Here is a 16,547-nt window from a genome sequence, read left to right on the forward strand (position 1 = left end):
CAATCTAAAGAATTCATGCATTTTCCTGTTGTTCCATACTACAGCAGTTTATTCTTATTCACGACTGACTTTCATGTGATCAGGCAATAATCCTGTCATATGCTTTCTGTCACTGAATGCCCCATAAACTTTACTTAGAAATGAATATAGAGCCCCATTATTGATCCCCCTTTTCAAAAATCAGACTAATGAGGGCCCAATAAATACTTGCCTTCCAGGAACTTAATAACATGCTCATATACTGCTTTTCCAAGGACCTTGTATATTTTATATAGGCCGATGACCAGTCTTTTCATCTTCTTTAAAGAGAGAAACCACTTTTTCTGCCTTGGACATTTTACAGAAATGATATGAGAGCAAGGTGCAGATTATTGAATCTGATAGGGGATAAGGCAAATCAGGTAAATCAGATTTGCCGTCAAAACCCTGTGCGTGTGAGGTAGGTTTCTGTTTTATAAAACAGCAGATTTCACCTGTATGGGGAATAAGTTTGGGAGAATAAGTCTAGGTTTGAACAGAGAAAGGGCAAAAAAGTAGTAATTTGAAGGGAAAGGTTGTATCCAATGTTTATGAAGCGGTTGTCGAATACTGTAGATATTTGAATACTTTAGATATTTCTCTAGAGCCAGAGATAATCTGTCTTTATTCTTAATGTACCACTATGTTATTGATCAGCCCTTGTTTTAATTACCAATTGTATCATTGTTAATGCCCAATAGCTTTAGATTTATTTCTTGAGTTGTCTATAAATGGCTGGTTGTGTGGTTTCTTGCATTCATGAATAACCTTTTTGAGAATTTTTTTCTATTATGTCTGAAATAGTCATATAAATTATTGTTTTTAGTTCTGCAATATTTCAGCAACTTGTTTTGGTTTTTGCAAATGATTTATATTCGTAAAGTTAATCTTTCTTACTAGATGTTTTACAATGGTGCAGTGCACATCTAAATTCATTGGAAATGCTACATCATAACAGTACTACAGAGTACTTATCCATTCATCTACTTTACTGACAACATCATAGGTGCTATAAACACCCTTACAGTTAGCTTTGTGGAGTAAATGTGTGAAAGTTGCTACTCCCTTACTGTTGCCCACTGATGCTCATTTGTATATGTGTTGGGATGTTTCTGTCTGCTTGTCAGCATTGGACATAACTATATTCAATATCAATCAGTTACAATTAGATATACCATTAAAACTGTTGTATGTGCATTATTGGCATTAACAATCAATATGTCTTTAGCAGAGGAGCTAGTGGCTGTTATTGTTGTGCGTCTGTGGTTCATTTTTTCCATGTTGCAGCATGTTAACACATTCACTAGTTTTTGCCAAGCTGAAAACTCTTTAAAAACATTTATGTTAAGGTTACCACATAACAAAATATTAGGGTACTTTGAGCTCTAGAGTTGTAGTACTGTATCTAATTTAAAAATGAATTTTGGTATGCTACCATTAGGTGACCAGTAGTGGCATATAACTAAAGGCTTATTGAATTTAGTATCAACTGCTACAATCTCAAAATGTTTTCATAGTTCAGTCATATGGTTTCATCCTAGAGGCATACCTTTCACAGGCTGTGCACTTAACTGACTGAGCCATCCAAGTACAACCAACAAACAACTGTCACAACTTCAATTCTGCTCACACTTCTCTCATACTATTGAAACTTCATAGAACTGTTCCTGTATAACAACTCCTGGAAGTTTGGATTTTCATGGAGAAATGGCCTGTGAGGTTTGAAAAATGAGGAGAGAAATTGGTAGAACTGAAGATGTGAGTAGGGTTCATGATTCATCCCTGCTAAGCTCAGTCAGTAATAGAATTACCCACAAAAGTCAAGGACTGAGATTTGAGTCCCCATTGAGTGTACAGTTTAATCTAAGAAAATTCCTTCACAATAAAGTTGTTTATACTAACAGATATTTTGGCAGCATAATTTTTGGCTTTCTTTAGTGCAAATACTTTTCATGAAACATATGATATTTGAAATTCATTTATTACTTCATCTATCATGTTCTGTAGATCCTGTTTCTGTTTTTGCTACCAAAGTGTGGAAGTAATGATTGAAATTAGTGCCCAAGAATTTAAACACATGACTATTTCTGTCACAACAATTATCTGAGAATTAAATTTCATTTACTTGCTGTTTTTATTTCTTTATTGTTTAACAATGCTTCAGCGTGGTTTTGCTTTACTACTTAAATTTTTGTTGTGCGTTGTACATGGTCTTGAGTGTTTCCTCTTCCAATATTATCTAGTAACTTGTTTTCATTGGTGGGATAAAGCCAGTTGTCCCATATTTTGTGGCAAAACAGAATAATGTAGGAAATTGTATCAATTGTCATAAAATCCATGATGCATTATGTTGTATTCATCCATGTAACTGTAGCACAAACTGCAGTTACCTACAACCAAGGCCTCCCCGCATTATAGACATGGTCGACCAGTTGCCTATGCTCCAATTACCCATTCCCTTGGCAGACCTAGATGTCAACAGTACTGCAGGCTCAGTGTGTCAATCACAAGCAGCTGGACTGTGTCAAGAATAAACTGGTCTGGTTCGAAGGCCAGAAACATGCAGCACTAGCTTCACCACAAAAAGCATCAGCCACAGAACCATTGCGGGATGCATCCCTGGCAACAGTGCGCCAGTCAGGAGCCCTACTTCACTTCCATAAATCACTTGCTATCCCAGCAACAAGTAGGTATTACTCTGCCAGCCTTGTAGTTAGGACAGTGCCTTTGTCGCTGTCTGCCATTTCAGTTTACTGAGTCAGTGGAAGTGGTTATGACACAGAATGACCACCAAGATCTACACCTCATGGTTCCAGCAGCCATCCAGTCTGGAAGATACCTCACCACAGCCACTACAAGCAGCCAGACATTATCAAGGGAATTTCTCCTTGTCTGAACTGGCCTTCAGTGGGACCAGTGTTCCAAGATTGGTATTCTTGTGTGGACCTAGACTATCAACTGTGCCCCGTAATCACTGTCATCATATGACTGAAAGGACTTTGACTATTCATAAATAAGTGTCAGTACTAAATGAACTTAGGATTTATTTTTCTGGTCGGAAATGGGTTCAGTGACTCTAGTTGTTGGGATTCCTTCTGTGGAAGATATTATCTTTCAAGTTATTTTGTATGGACAAAGACTAAATAATATTATTTTTTATCAAACATTAACTATTGCTAAAGTATGTTTGTAGTTGTGTGACACAACTTAGTTGTATCCTGCATTTTGGATGAAGAAATAAATGTTGATTACATAAGATGTGGGACAGCCAGTTATTGAGTGTGTACTACGGCATAGGACACATCACAAATGTAACATATAGAATGGATTTTCTCTTAAGTAAAGTTGAGGATGGATCTCATGTAAACACACAGATTAAAATGCCTTACCTTTCTTAAGTTCTGGTATAGCTGATTGGAATGCATCTGTAATGCACTGAGCAATATCTGGCTGGCTTCGGTGGCACAATTTGAAAGTGCTTGCTGAAAACATAACATTGTGAATTATTTTTCTTTTATGTTACTAGCTTTATAACAAATATGTTACACAGTACTGATTGGTAGTTTCTAGATACAAGAACTGATACTGTTTCGTTGTTTGTTTAATTAATAAAATTATTAGCAGTTTTTTTATTTTAAATTACTTCTTACTCTCTAAGCTACCTCATGTAAAATTTCACATGCTGCTTCCTTCCAGTATTCTTGCAGTACAGTGAGCTGCTTCTTAATTTTTGGCCATATGATTTGAACATACATCAGCTGTTATCCTTTACAGACTGGATTTTTCCCCATGACTTAACAGAAAAACAGAAAAACTTAATCAAGAAGTCCTAACAAGGATCTGAAAACTTGATCCACACAGTTGGAAATCTAGTGTACTAATTACTGTGGCACCATGCGTGTTATGTGGTATTTGCAAAATAACCATTTCTGTTAAACTCAACGGCTGTTCAACATTGCACTATGATTGCTGTTATTGTAAGATGTATATGTTTGCCATATCGAACAATAAAGAAATTGTATAGAACAGTACATTATGTTTTAAAACCCCTTCAAATCTTTAAACAATCATGCAGTGCATCAGCAGCATGTTGGGAAAATGCTGTCAATCTGCAAAGGAGTTTACTTAAAAATCACTTGTGCGTCCTATCTTAGAATATTACTCAACTGTGTGGGGCTTGTACCATATGTGACTGACATGAGACATTGATCTGTATAAAGAAGAGCAGAAGAAATGGTCACAAGTCCGTTTGATTTGTGGGAGAGTTTTAATGTAACTCCGACTTTGAGTCTGAAGCTGCATCATGTCCTAAGACATAACTTATACAGGGAACACACAAAATGTGCAAAAGACGCGTTAGGACAACCATCAGCGACTAATATATTTAATTGTTTTAATTTGCCTTTTATATTATAAACAGTCCCATTTGCCTAATCATGGTTCAAAATAAATGACATAAGATCACACAAAATCCCAAAAGAGTAATAGGTATCTACTAAATATTTGCTGTTGGCAGATTACACTCATAGCCAAACAGTCAGCTTAATTTTATAAGTATTTACTAAGTACATAATTCTATGTTATGAAATGATTATAGATGACATTTTTATCTTAGTTATCTAAAATTATATGCTCTTTGTTAAATCCAGCACATAAGCAAAAAAATGTTCAAAAACTTAGAAAACTGAACCAGAATATGTTTATTCACAAGCCAATAATGTTGTATTTACACTGAAAAAAAATGTAGAACATCTGAGAAAATCCAATAATATGTCAACAAAAATAACAGTTCAAAAAGAACAGCTAACTAACACCCCTCAAATATATCGAATGTGGAGGAAAATTAATAAAGCAGACCATACAACTCGAAACCACCTATATGATAATGAAAGTGTACATTTTTTATGTTCATCAACAAATTTTGCTACACTCCTGGAAATTGAAATAAGAACGCCGTGAATTCATTGTCCCAGGAAGGGGAAACTTTATTGACACATTCCTGGGGTCAGATACATCACATGATCACACTGACAGAACCACAGGCACATAGACACAGGCAACAGAGCATGCACAATGTCGGCACTAGTACGGTGTATATCCACCTTTCGCAGCAATGCAGGCTGCTATTCTCCCATGGAGACGATCATAGAGATGCTGGATGTAGTCCTGTGGAACGGCTTGCCATGCCATTTCCACCTGGCGCCTCAGTTGGACCAGCGTTCGTGCTGGACGTGCAGACCGCGTGAGACGACGCTTCATCCAGTCCCAAACATGCTCAATGGGGGACAGGTCCGGAGATCTTGCTGGCCAGGGTAGTTGACTTACACCTTCTAGAGCACGTTGGGTGGCACGGGATACATGCGGACATGCATTGTCCTGTTGGAACAGCAAGTTCCCTTGCCGGTCTAGGAATGGTAGAACGATGGGTTCGATGACGGTTTGGATGTACCGTGCACTATTCAGTGTCCCCTCGACGATCACCAGAGGTGTACGGCCAGTGTAGGAGATCGCTCCCCACACCATGATGACGGGTGTTGGCCCTGTGTGCCTCGGTCGTATGCAGTCCTGATTGTGGCGCTCACCTGCACGGTGCCAAACACGCATACGACCATTATTGGCACCAAGGCAGAAGCGACTCTCATCGCTGAAGATGACACGTCTCCATTCGTCCCTCCATTCACGTCTGTCGTGACACCACTGGATGCGGGCTGCACGATGTTGGGGCGTGAGCGGAAGACGGCCTAACGGTGTGCGGGACCGTAGCCCAGCTTCATGGAGACGGTTGCGAATGGTCCTCGCCGATACCCCAGGAGCAACAGTGTCCCTAATTTGCTGGGAAGTGGCAGTGCGGTCTCCTACAGCACTGCGTAGGATCCTACGGTCTTGGCGTGCATCCGTGCGTCGCTGCGGTCCGGTCCCAGGTCGACGAGCACGCGCACCTTCCGCCGACCACTGGCGACAACATAGATGTACTGTGGAGACCTCATGCCCCACGTGTTGAGCAATTCAGCGGTACGTCCACCCGGCCTCCCGCATGCCCACTATACACCCTCGCTCAAAGTCCGTCGACTGCACATACGGTTCATGTCCACGCTGTTGCGGCATGCTACCAGTGTTAAAGACTGCGATGGAGCTCCGTATGCCACGGCTAACTGGCTGACACTGACGGTGGCGGTGCACAAATGCTGCGCAGCTAGTGCCATTCGACGGCCAACACCACCGTTCCTGGTGTGTCCGCTGTGCTGTGCGTGTGATCATTGCTTGTACAGCCTTCTTGCAGTGTCCGGAGCAAGTATGGTGGGTCTGACACACCGGTGTCAATGTGTTCTTTTTTCCATTTCCAGGAGTGTATTTTCATTTGTTTTACTTGTGGTGGTGTTTGATTTAAGTAAACTGAGCACATTTTTGGGTAATTTGTTCAAAAGGGTATCCTAATGCCGTACCAGTTTTGCATGAATGTGATTGACCTTGCAAAATCACATTGATATTGACTGATAGAACAGACTTGTAAGACATTAGAAAATAACCAAGACTGTCTTTCTAGACTTCAAGAGATTTCTATAGTGAGATGCTTTAGGTTATTAGAAATAGAGTGATATTTCAACCAAATAAATGTAGACGGTGTGTGTGTGTGTGGGGGGGGGGGGGGGGGGGGGGAGGGACAGAAATAGTAATATTCCTCTTTCTGGAAAACAATTCAGCTTTCTCCTTATGCTCTGCAGAGAAACAAAAGAAGACTTAAATTTGTATGCCAGAATGTAGATTTCACTCCTCTTCCTCCCAAATCAAAGTTCATGATCATACTTCCACATAGAATGCTCACTTCATAGCAAAGTTCCCATTTTAAGAATGTACGTGGAGTCAAACTGTGCTGTTGCCATGCGTGTTCTCCATACACTTACTGTAAATATGAAAAAAAAAAATGTTTAATACGTATGAGTAAGAAAAACAATTCCGTAATGTTCAAATACACATTAGTGACGTGGTGCTTGACACATTCATATCAATTGAAAACTGTATCTGGTGGAACTCTGCAAAGTGATATGAAGAGGAAGAAGTACATAAGGTCTGTTATAGGAAAGATGAGTGCTTGAATTTGGTTTACTGGAGGAATTCTAGGGAAGTGTACTTCTTTTAAAAGGGAGACAATGTACAAAACAATTTGTGATTCATTCTTGTGTGCTGTTCAAATTTTTGGGAAAGTCAGATTAAAGGAAGACTTGGAAACAATTCAGAGAATTGCTGCTAGGTTCTGTGCTGATAGGTTTGAACAACAAGCAAGTATTACAAAAATGCTGTGTGTCCACGGAAGGAAATTCTTGGAGGGAAGGAGGCATTCTTTTAGTGGAACACTGTTAAGAAACTTTAGAGAAACAGCAGTTGCTACAGACTAGAGAATGATTCTACTGCCACCAACATACATACTGTGTAAGGGCCATATAGACAAGATAAATCAGGGCTTGCATGGAGGCATGCAGATGGTTGTTTTTCTCTCACTCCATATGTGAGTCAACAGGAAAGGGAATGGCTAGTAGTGATACAAGGTACAGTCCATCATGCACCATATGGTGGCTTGTAACGTATGTATTTAGATGTAGACATAGGACTGTAAAGTTAACATGGAATATATCGCAATATACATAGGTAACTTGATGTGCTGCATAGCCTTTAAATATAAGAGGCAAAATCTAAGAAAAATGACAAATATATTATCAAGTCATCCAATAACACTAGGTCCATGTGGAAACCTGTGCAGGACCTTACAGGGAAGAAGGCAACTCACAAAAATATAGTGATGTTGCATGATGGCAAGAATGTCACTGACCCTTGGGCATTTGCAAACAACTTCAATTCTTATTGTGCAACTGTTGCTGGAAAATTAGTGAAGGAAAATTCGGTAATGGCCAATACAGCATAGAAAGAATTTTCATGTGTTGAAACAAATAATATATTCATGTTCCTCAGTCCCACAGGCCCAACAGAACTCCTAAATACCATTAATTCACTGAAGAGTAATTATTCATCTGGCAGTGATGATATTCCAGATTATATTATAAAAATAACAGCAAGACCCATATTCTCTCCTTTATTACATATATGAAACTCATCCTTGTCATATGGTTTCTTCCCACATCAATTGAAAATGGCAAAAGTAATACCCCTATATAAAAAAGGTGATCAGCAATGCACAGGTAACTATAGACCTGTGTCACTATTGTCAAGGTTTTCAGAAATTATGGAAAAAGTGTTACTTTCACAACTAACTGCATTCTTCAACAAGAATAATATTATTTCTGGATGTCAGTGTGACTTCATACCTTAGCAGTCAACTGAAACAGCCACTTTCAACATGATAAACAATCTGTTAAATGTAGTGGACAACCACAGCAAAATCTCAGGTTTATTCTTGGACCTAACAAAAGCTTTTGACGTGATTGATCATTCTGTGCTTCTGAGAAAGCTTGAACGGTACGGTGTAAGGGATATGCCAAATCGGTAGATTAAATCATATTTGGAATATCACTCTCAGGTAACTGAAATTGAGCACATGGACGTCAATGAACTCCAGATACACCTTTCAAAACCATGTGGACTAAGTCATTGTGCTCCACAGGGCTCTATTTTAGGTCCCTTTCATTTTTTGGTATACATTAATGATGTCCCATTACATGTCAGGGATTCTGAACCAGTACTGTTTACAGATGACACCAGTCTATTGATTGAAGGAAATAAAGAAGAAAATCTTACTTCATCTGCAAAATATATTATGAAAGAAGTGTCTGAATGGTTTACCAGAAACAGGCTAAAAGTTAATACCCAAAAAACAGTATTCATGAATTTCCACACAGATCAAAACAAAAAAGCAACCCAACCAGTAATAGGTACAGATAACCAAAACACTAATGCTACCACTGAAACTAAATTTCTTGGGATTCATATTCAGGAAAATCTTAAATGGAGCTCTCATATCACATCTCTAAATTCAAAACTAGCAAAAATGAGCTATGTAGTAAGAATTATTTGCAACAGTACTAGTGCAGAAACAGTTAGGGCTATATACTTTGCTCATGTACATTCAATACTGAAGTACAGTACTATTTTTTGGGGAAATGTACACCAGACCATAACAGTTTTGAGGAAACAATAAGAATAATGAATCATGGGACCAACAGAAAACCATGCAAATCTTTCTTTAAAGATCTAGAGATCTTACCCCTTTCCTGCATTTATGTTCTGGATGTGGTCATGCGCATCAAAAAAAGTACTCTAAGAAAAAAAAAGTTTTCCTCAAAACAAAAGTGTCCCTGATTGCAGTTCCTGGTAAGATTGACATTCATGTTAATCATTGTAACGGCACATTAGGCCAAAAAGGTGTATATCATGCAGGAACAAAACTATACAGCAGATTACCAAGAAATATAAATTCTCTTCTTGAACTACAGAGCTTTAAAAAGTTTGTGACAGCCTACTTTCTCAAAAACTGTTATTATTCAGTCTCACAGTTTACTATCCAAGACAGTACTTAATAAAATTTGCAATTATTACTGTAACTGTACAGATCCAATTTGTTATAAAAATTTAAATCATGTATATCTGATGTTTATAAAACCAATAGCTAAAAAGGTTCTCTGTCCGATATCCTGTGTATGGTATACATACTGAAAAAGAGATTTATGTGGACAAATAAATACATAAATACACTCGTAAGGAACTAGATTAAGGACGGCTCCATGTAAAGTAAGGGTGCCAACACTTTGAAAGAAGTAATGGACAAGCTATGAACTGTTACCAAATTAAAATGTTTCTAAATAAAAATAAATAAAGCTCTACTCAGTGAATCAATTTGGACAATTTATGAAAGTGCTAGCTTAGCTGACTGAAACTTTAAGGTCATGTTTTTGTGAAAATGAGGGATGATAAATGAATGTGTTGAATATATAAGTTGATAAGCAATGACTGTGACACAGCTCAGCATGCACTGATACCATGTTTCAGTATACACTTACTTCCATTCTGATCACTTTCCAAAGCAGCACAAATTGAAGTTCATGATTACTAAATTTACTGAACTCACTACATACAGCTCAGGATACGCAACAAACAGTAAACTTCTTCTGCCAGGACTTCATTGTGGTTTCAGAGTGGATAATTCGACATTGTAACTGCACTTTGTCATCCACAACACTGTCACAGCTTCCCTTTATTGACATTACCAGCAAAAATGACATCTGGACAAGTTCCTTGTTTTTCTATACAAACATAAAATGACTGTAAGTAGCCACTAAATTTGTGTACAGCAACTGACTGTGCCCATTACTTTCAGTCTTTTCTTGTTGTGTTGAACTAAGGGCTCTGAGTTAATGTGGATTTCTAAGTGCTTTACATGCAAGCAACAGCCAACATGCTGTAAGTGTGTCCTTGTGAGAAATGAATTCTCCACTAATGAAGTGTACTACAAGATATAATACTGCAAGATTTCCAAGAAAACACTTAATCTATATCATTCAGTATAATACTCCAATCTGCTCTCAGTTAGTACACCCAGCCACAGGACACATTGGTAACTGGAAGGGAAGAAATGGAACATCACTAGAGATGAAGAATTTGATCAGTTGGATAAAGGTGGAAAAGTAAAATAATTGTGGCCTATTTATTTACTTTGCTGCCTCTTGACTTTGAAATTAGCCACTACTAATATAATTCACATAATTCTGATAGAAATATTTTCTTAAAACCATGAGATTTATGATGGTATACACAAACAAGTAATACAATACAGAGAAATTACTTTGAGGACCTCCTATCAAGAATAAAAGAAGTATGTCCCTAGGAGCCATTGCAGTTTAGATTTTGAAATGAGTTAACCACTCAAACTTTCTGAACTGCAGAACAGTTACTAAAACAGGAGTTTCCATTAATTTTTTGTCCATAATCAAGTAGGTTTCACCCAATTGAACATTGTTTTTATGGCTATTATTTGCTGAACGACTGCTGAAATTCCTTTTGAATGAGCCACATTAGTAATAACAAATCCCAACAGAATGTATATATACATAAATGGCAAGTTAGATGCTTAAATAACTGCTTGACAGTGCACATCATTCTGATTGCCCTTTTATGGTCTGACAATATTGTATGTAAATGTAGAGTGTTGCCATAAAATAAGACAATAATACGTAAAATAGTAAAAAAAAAATTTTTTTCATTGTAGTGTTAGGGACCGTCCTTGAATTTGATGCAGGAAAATCATGAAAGGCATGCCCAAATGGCTGATCATGGTTTTGAACCATGCATCCCCCCACAACCACCTACTCCAGCCCCGCTACTAGGAAAACATACACAATTCAAGGAAGGGCCACGTGTGAGACTACACATGTCATTTATCAGCTGACATGCCTGCACTGCACAGCCTTTTACATCGGTATGACAACAACTAAACTGGCTGAGCGCATGAACGGACACAGACGAACTGTCCGCCTAGGAGATGTCCAATACCCAGTAGCGGAGCATGCCCTCCAGCATAATTCTAGGGACCTAGGAACCTGCTACACTGTACGTGCCATTTGGCTTCTCCCACCCAACACCAGTCCCTCTGAACTGCGGAGATGGGAACTTGCACTCCAGCACATCCTTTCATCCCGCCATCCCCCTGGACTAAACCTACGTTAAACAACCTCACTCCCATTTACTTTTCAGTCTTCTCCTCTTTCCCTTTCCTCTTTAGCCATTCATGCATCTTTCCATCCTACATCTTTATACTATACACCTCTTTACTTCTGTATGCATCCTCTTTGGTTTGAAGCTGGCACAGTACCTGCAGTAGAATATCTTTGGCTTCCCTCTGACAACCATGCCTCCATCCTTGCTACCTTCCCTGTTTTCCTTTCCCTGTTGCTTCATAACCTGGGTTGTGAGTAACTAAATCCACTTTCCCTTCTTCCCTTTCTTTCCCCTCTCTCCTCCCTGATGAAGGAACATTTATTCCGAAAGCTAGGAGCTTAAATTTTCGGTTGTTTTTTGTGTCTCTATCGGCTGTACTGAGCTGAGGTAAGTACTGGCCAGCCCCTCTATCTCTTTGTAGTAATTGTTTCACATCTTTATATGAGATTTTCCATTAATTAGTTTAACACTGCATTAATTTGTCCAGTGTAATGGGTAGGAGGCAAGTTCGGCTGCCAGATTGGGCAATACAAAGTGAAAAATGATCTGTCAGGTTCTTTGCAGAATGTTGTTGTTGTTGAACTGGTTGAATATTTTGGCCCCAAACTGAGCTCAGGTAGTGATGTGGAAAGAGATGATAGAAACACCTGCAGCAATCTTTTACTGCTCGCTCTACTGATTTCACACATCCCTACATTTTTTTCCCCGGCTACCTGCTCTGATCTCGTAGGTTTATTTTAAAACCATTTTTTGTGATTATTTTCAGTCCCTTGCATGTGCAGCACCAGTGTGCCTAGTCCTCATCAATCAGATGCTTCTGTTCTTATTGCAATATATGGTCTGATGAAAGTTTGGTGTTATGTGACACTAAACCAAGCAACTCACTTTGCGAACTGCACAGTATGTGGAAACTAAGACTGACACTATGCTTATAGGCAAAAATGCATTGAGAATTTTATGATTAAAAGTTATTTGAAACTGAATCAGTACCTAATGGTCAAAGTCCTCAATAATCTTCCACAACATGCAGCTCAACAGAATTCTAAAATCAAAGTTTTGGTCCGTATGCTGATATTGTAATTGTATTCAAGAGTTGGTGTAACAAGCACTTCAGTAATGAGGTACAAACTGGTCAATCCACCTACTGCATTACTGGTATATATTTATTTCCAGTAGAAGGGAAGGAGGTTAGACTTTAATGTCCTGTCAACAATGAGGTCATCAGAGACAGAGCACGAGCTCAGATTATGGATTGCTAGGGAAGGAAATCAGCTGTACCCATTTCAAGGGAACTATCCCAGCATTTGTCTTGAGCAAGTTAGGTAAATTTGGATGGCTGAGCAATGCTTTTAAGCCTCTTCCTTCTGATGTGAGTTTATTCTGCTGACAACAGAGCCATCTTACTTAGTTATTTCCAAAAGAGGGCTAACATTTAGCACACGAGTCACGTTAGGTTGCATCACCGACAAACCAGCACTGTACATACTGAGCAAGTCATAGAGTTTACTCTGTATACACAGCTACACATACAGTATGCTTTTTAATTTTTGTCTGGAACATATTGTCCCAGAATTAAATTAAAAGCAGTTTCTGTCCCCAATTTCATGGTTATGACTAAGATTTTCAAATGGTTTTCTTGGGTGTAAGAGCAAAGCTGGCCTGGAAATATTCTCCCAAATACTACCAAATGAGTCTCTCTCTGCCCCAGTAACTATCACCTGCTATTTGAAAAGGCTGATTCTACAATGGATCAGAACTCAAAAAGTCCACTCTAATGATAGCAATAGAGATAGCCTGACAAAGAAACCAAGCACTCAGGAGTAGGAAATGAATTGAAACTTCATGGGTTGAGAGGGTATGTCATGTTATTTAAGTGATTATGAAATCAACACAAATTTACAAAGAACTTGGCAGTATGAGTCTACTTATCCGGATGCTGCTGCACCCTCTCTTCTCTGGATGCGTGCACTGACTCAGTTGGGAAGGGTGTCATTAAGCCTCTCCTGAGGCAAGCAGGCCTGCAACTATTGCAAATGGTCCTTGATATCATGTATACTGACAATGGGATGAAGTTGACATCCAACATCCAACATCAGGAACAGATCTGAGGATCATGCTGGTCAAAGGATTACCGAAACACTGTGCATGTGGTTTATAGATAGACGTGATGTATGTCATTGAGCATCGCCTGTTTAAAAATTGCATCACAATATTGTTGCATGAGTGCATTCAGAATGCCTGTGGCACACTGTTGTGTCATTAGGGTTCCTTCAATTAGTACCAATTGTGACCTGAAGTCATACCTGACAGCTCCCCACACCATGATGCCAGGAGTATTACCCTTGTGCCTCTTCAAAACACTGGAAGAATGGAACCCCCCACAGGTAGCCACCATACTTACTGACAGGATTCATCCAGGGTAATGTGGAATTATAATTCATCGCCGAACAAAATATGACACCATTCATCAGCAGTCAATGCTTCCCAGTGATGGCATCACTCCAAATGCAGCTGTTTGTATTATTGTGTTACTGGTTGCCTATACATGGAACAGTAATTCTCTTGTCTGGCTGCTGCTACTGCCCTCTGATCAATCTTGTGGGATGACGCAGTACAATGCAGGAAGTTCATTACTTGTTCTCTGATGGCAAGCATAACTGTGAAGGAGTTATGACATGATTGATCCCCATTACAGTAGTTAGATATGGTTGACCAGAACCTTGACAACTGGTATGTCTCCCTCATGTTCCCATGCAATCCAAAATAAGACCAGTGTCATATCCAAAGGCTCAAAAAACTGGATGTTGCACAATTTGACCAGCCGCCCAAATGGAGAACCACAGTGAGGCCCCTTTCCAAATCTGTCAGGTACTGGTAACATAGTCTCCTATCAGGACATGGACTCTCCTTGTTCTTAATAGTGATCACTCAACATCTGACACTATTTACAACTCTTGTTTATTCTTTCAGACATGGTAGCAACACTAAAACACAAACAACACTAATGCACTCTGTTGGCCATTCTACCTGTTGCAGGGAGTTGCAACTCTAACTGTTCCCTCACTCACCTAGGGTGTAGGGCTGTAGGCTACATGTTTATGAAGTTACATTGACTTCTGACCATGTCTGCAGGGTGCTTCACTTTTTTTTGTCAGGCAGAGTATAACTTTAATAACGAAAAAGTAAGTATCACTTACCCTAGGTTTACTGTCAAAGTGTTGGCATTCACATTTGAAACAAAGTTTTAAATTTGCAGTGGTGGAACATCAGGAGAACCAAGATATAGATTTCAACAACAAGTGCTCGCAAAGAATGCAACATTTGTAGAAAGAAAGTCTGAGGAGTAATTGAGATTTCTAAGAATGAAAATAATTTCTAGAGTTATCACATCTTCGAGCTTTGTGGGTTCCCACAATCGAGGAAGTAAATATCCAGGCACAGAGGAATACAAACAACTAACAGGAAGCCATCTCTATACCGCGTCAACAATATTTCGGTAAATATTCCCCGTTTCTTTCTTTACTGTTTTCGTCACTTATCCAGTGATGAAGGCACACCAATGTTGTAGTAGCCAGAAAACGTCACCCAGTTGTCCCACTGGCACAGAACGAAACTTCCTACAATACATGAACAAGATGCTGTTTTATTTATAATGTTCAACTAATTGGGAAAATCAGGAAATCCTACAGAAGGTATCAGTAGAAGGGTCAAAACATCAATTGTGTAAGAAGAAATTTGCAAAGGAAAACAGCGCAGTTTAACAGCATAGATGATATTAGCTCCATCCAAGTATTCATTGTCTTAAGACTTAATGTGTACAAAGTTATTGTACAGGTGCATGAGAATATTGTCCCTGGCGACAGGAAAATCATGTCACAATTAGACCAAAGGGTGGTCATGACAGACTGGAAAGCCAGGCATATTCTCAATACATGGCAAAAAATCACTTCTCTTAGCTTATATAAATTATTCTTTTAATGCATCCATAATAGAGAGAGCCTCATAGATGTGCAATACATCACATAAACATAGGACAGAATGCATTGGCATCTAGTTCGAATCCTGGTGGTGAAAGACATTTCTATTCGCCATCCATTTGGTACTACGTGAGAGGAGTAAATTATGTTTTAGCACTGGCTTTTACCCGCTCCCTCTTCTCATCATACAACACTCTATACACACATCCATTACACTAGGGTCTTAAACATAGAGAAATTACGTAATGTGGGGGCCTTTCCTCTCCTAAATGGCTACCCTCAACCCCACCTCATTCCCTAATCAACAAAATGTTGCCCACACACAGGGAATGCTGCCATACATAATCTTTCACAGCCAGCCCACCTCCTTTTTCCCTTCACATACACACACTGTATCACATCTCTACCCTGGTCGCTCTCCTCCCAATTAAATAAAGAATTGACATTATTCCGTTTCTTAATGAATCAATTTTTATGGTTTTATTCTGAACGTAAGAAGACTGTCACAAAAAGTGAAATAATATCTGATACTTAACTGCAAAACAAAACAAGAACAAATAGATAATTTCAAAGTTGTACATTACTTTGAATATTGACGTAAAAATGAACTGTGAAAGTAATGGCTTAGTGATCTAAATTCTTGTCTTACGTAAGTGAGGTTTTCCTCATTCTTGTAAATCAAAAACGGTCTATTATATTAGAAAATTCGGTATTTCGTGTAGTTTCATTTTCTACACAACTTACGAGCACAGAATTTTATCTGGACTCTGCAAACCACTGTAAACTGCGTGGCAGAAGATAATTCTTTATTGGTCCATATTTTAAATTCTGTCCCTCTTCCATTAGCGGATGGAATGTGAGCAAACAGAATGCTTCTGCATCTCTGTGCGG

General features: G+C 38.8%; 1 protein-coding gene across 1 annotated transcript in view; it reads right to left on the reverse strand.

Annotated features, from left to right (window-relative positions):
* LOC126284023 (protein takeout-like) overlaps window positions 1-16,547 on the reverse strand; it is a 76,003-nt gene that overhangs the window by 32,432 nt on the left and 27,024 nt on the right. Inside the window, exon 2 of the mRNA XM_049982573.1 lies at window positions 3,408-3,500. Within this exon, the coding sequence (XP_049838530.1) occupies window positions 3,408-3,500 (93 nt within the window). The remainder of the gene's footprint in view (window positions 1-3,407; window positions 3,501-16,547) is intronic.

Source organism: Schistocerca gregaria, chromosome 8 (assembly GCF_023897955.1).
Source record: "Schistocerca gregaria isolate iqSchGreg1 chromosome 8, iqSchGreg1.2, whole genome shotgun sequence".
Lineage (NCBI taxonomy): Eukaryota > Metazoa > Arthropoda > Insecta > Orthoptera > Acrididae > Schistocerca > Schistocerca gregaria.